The sequence below is a fragment of the Corythoichthys intestinalis genome, chromosome 2 (assembly GCF_030265065.1).
Source record: "Corythoichthys intestinalis isolate RoL2023-P3 chromosome 2, ASM3026506v1, whole genome shotgun sequence".
NCBI lineage: Eukaryota > Metazoa > Chordata > Actinopteri > Syngnathiformes > Syngnathidae > Corythoichthys > Corythoichthys intestinalis.
This window is the reverse complement of record NC_080396.1, coordinates 26,206,224-26,209,636: the sequence shown is the minus strand read 5'-3', so window position 1 is coordinate 26,209,636 and position 3,413 is coordinate 26,206,224. Positions and strand designations below refer to the sequence as shown.

The 3,413-nt window shown below is 40.1% G+C and overlaps 1 protein-coding gene across 1 annotated transcript; it reads right to left on the bottom strand.

Annotated features, from left to right (window-relative positions):
- Positions 1–284: 284 nt before the first annotated feature.
- On the bottom strand, positions 285–1,451 carry LOC130912092 (ADP-ribosylation factor-like protein 8). Its single transcript, XM_057829896.1, has 2 exons — positions 1,083–1,451; positions 285–667 (listed from the first exon to the last, which is right to left on the bottom strand). The coding sequence occupies exons 1-2, from the start codon at positions 1,203–1,205 to the stop codon at positions 455–457; spliced, it is 336 nt and encodes a 111-aa protein (XP_057685879.1). The 5' UTR covers positions 1,206–1,451; the 3' UTR covers positions 285–454.
- Between the last annotated feature and the right edge of the window lie 1,962 nt (positions 1,452–3,413).

Sequence of the window (3,413 nt, the reverse complement as noted above, 5' to 3'; positions counted from 1 at the left end):
GAGGAGGGGCTGACGCTAGCTGTGACGTCAAAAATATTTTTCATATGCTTTTTAAATCATCCAATCCATCAATTATTTATTCATTTTAAATTGAAAATCATATTTGGAATAGATTCACACAGAGTTGTGTTTCGGTATTTTTTGTCTATATATTTATTTGTATTGGCTTTTTGGAAAATGTTCTTAGTTTCTAAGCAACAAAATCGTTTATGTCTTCAAAATATAGTAACATGTTTAAAAAATAAATAAATAAAAAAACAAAACAAAAAAACATTGTACATACCTGTTAAGTTGTAGAAATTGCAAATAGGGAGATTTCTGTTTGCCAACCCCGATGACGCGCGCGCGCGACAATCGCTAAGACAAAATGCAACCATTTTTTTTCAAGTTCATTTTGGTCACAACACTTGTGTAAAAATTAACTACACTGTCAAAGAACCTCTTTTTGATGGCATCAGAGATAGTCTTCAACTTGCTCCATGTATTGTCTGGTATCATGTGATACTGCTATGTTGCCTGTGTCATGCCAGTTCTCCTTGTTCCTGTAATCAACATCTAGGATATCCTCAGCTTTCCTGATCACATCCATTTGCACAAATTTGGACATCAGCTTCCTCAGCAGCCTCTTCATCTCATCAACCATCACTCCAATTAGGGTTTCGTCAGACTAAATCAGCAAGATTAAAAACATTAATTACATCATTTAGAAAATTCATCATATTTGTTTTTAAAAGTATCTTTGTCATGGCAGTTTTTTAATTGAATTGTAACCTAGAATTGAAACTTTATATTCTTTGTTTCAGCACAGTAATAATGATATAATGTAATAAAGTGTATAGTATACACTTTAGCTTTAGCATAATAGCGAATCTAAATGATTAAACTTCAAGTAAGTAACGATATGCTTTCTCACTTAAATTCATATATTGTGGGGGTAGGACCGCAGTGGTTTAATATTCCATGATGTTTGATCCACGAAAACACAGAGTAAAGCAGCGACTTCTTCCTCATCGTTCTCCCATCATTAGCTCTAATGCTATTAGCATTAGGCTAGTTAGCTATCGCTGGCAGGTAAGACTTACGGCAATTACGTTGACGAACGTCGTTTTTCCCGAATACTGGAGGCCGACCAGGGTCAGCTCCATCTCTTCCTTCCAAAATAAAGACTTGAACCAGTCTAAAAGCCGGTTTATTAGTGCCAGCATCTTGGGCTTTTCCAGCTCTGAAGGGGAGGGAGGGCAGGGAAGTCGGAGACGGCCAGGCTATTCGTTGTTGGTCATTTTCCGAATCGGGCCGAATGGTATCGTTACAAAACGGTGACAAACAAAAAAGTTTAAAAAAAAAAAAAAATTGACATTTTTGGAAAATCGGGAGATTTGGCTTTCTAATCGTGAGGCGTGAGCATTGGGGTCAAAATCGGGAGTCTCCCGACCAAATCGTGAAACTTAACAGGTATGATTGTAAGATGCAGCAGTACTCGATATGCAGGCATCGTCAAGTCTAGGATGACATTACATTACAACCTGTGAGCACAGAGTGTCGCACTAGAGGCGAGAACCGCCGAAGCTTGAAGTAAAGCAAACGTTTCTCCTGTACCGATTTAAAAATGAATTGTTTGGATAAATTAATGTAAAATACATCGTTTGTAAAATGCTCATGTTTAAGTCATAGGCTACTGTGACTGGCTTTTGTAATGGGCAATATAAATCAAATTTAATTGAATAGTTACAATAGGTCAACTATTGTGTTTGTAATTAAATAGATAATAATAGAGTTTCAAGCACGGCGACAAAAATATTAATCTGTCCGTCCATCCATCCATCCATCCATCCATCAGGCCAGCCAGCCAGCCAGCCAGCCAGCCAGCCATCCAAGCGCTTATCCAAAGTCGGGTTGTGGGGGCAGCAGTTTCAGCAGGGGCCCCACGCTTCCCTTTCCCTAGCCACATTGACCAGCTCTGACTGGGGGATCCCGAGGCACTCCCAAGCAAGTGTCGACCTATAATCCATCCACCTGGTCCTCGGCCTGCTCCAAGGTCCCGTCCCAGCTGGACATGTCAGGAACACCTCCCTAGGGAGGTGCCCTGGTGGCATCCGCACCAGATGCCCGAACCACCTCAACTGACTTCTATCTACGCGAAGCAGCAGCGTTTCTCACCCTGTCTCTGAGGGAGACGCCAACTATCTGCCTGAAAAAAACCATTTTGTCCGCTTGTACCTGCGATCTTGTTTTTTTTTCAGTCATGACCCATCGCTCATGGCCATGAGTAAAGGTAGGAAAAAAGATCGAATGGTAGATGGAGAGCTATACCTCAATAGGCTCAGCTCCCTCTTTGTCACAAAAGTGGGGATAAAGTGACTGCAATACCGCTCCTGCTGCCCCGATTCTCCATCCAATCTCACGCTCCATTGTTCCCTCACTCGTGAACAAGACCCCAAGATACTTGAACTCCTTCACGGGAAGAGAATAAGATAATGCCTCAAGTGAAGGAGTTCAAGTAAGTAAAAATATTAGTAACACATCAAAACTTGTCTTAAGGGTTTAGTTCTACCCTAAAGTAATGTTGTCCTTGTTTGACAGCAGCTTTTTTTTATTGAATTTTATTTCATCATAAACGTGCACCTAAAGTTAATGGCCTATGAACTCATAGCCTCTCACTCCATTGTTGGTTCTGTTATGTACTGTACAATACACTATTTTATTTAAACTCTTTGCCTTATTGGAGATTGACATTACATGCACAGCTCGATTAAGAACTAAGACGCACAAGTGACCCTTGGACTTGAGTCAGGTGAATTCACAGCCTCCGCTCATGAGACCATGCATATGTGCATTTAAAAACCCTTGAAGGAAATTAAATTGTAGAGCCCTATAGTTCAACAAGTTAATTGTGGCTGTGGATGTTTGTGTCAGGACTGCAAGTGAACTATTTTAGGGAAGGTACACATATCCCTGATTCGACCTTTTGAACTTTGAGCAAATGGTTCTTTTAAGATGAAAGTCCTCCTTATTTTGGTGAGCTTTTGGGCTCCCTCCTTGCGTCCAATGATTCCCTATCCCATTTGTTTTTTTTTTTTTAATTATGCATTTTGGAATAAGGAACACTTGTGCTGAATACAACCAAACAGGTGTCCTGTTGTTGTCTCCACCAGGCTCTTACTGCCCTGTTGCCCTTCAATGCGAAATTGCAATTTTCTGTGAGGGAACATGCGTTCCCTTCATTGCTACATGCACTTATAAACACATGGATTTAACTATCACAAATTTTCAAAAACAGATGAAGGATTTAAGGGTGTGTCTATTTTTAAGTGACCTTAGAGTGCAGTTGATTTTAGGAGACAGTAAAAGCCCATTCTATCATTTCATATTTGAACATCAATTCATTTTCAAGTAGCTGTAATGTAACTTTCACG

Excerpts from the sequence above, each read along its gene's own strand:
- LOC130912092 (XM_057829896.1), bottom strand. The coding sequence starts at position 1,205 with ATGCTGGCACTAATAAACCGGCTTTTAGACTGGTTCAAGTCTTTATTT. Across the intron at positions 668-1,082 it reads CGTTCGTCAACGTAATTGCC|TCTGACGAAACCCTAATTGG; the intron begins GTAAGTCTTACC and ends TTGCTGATTTAG.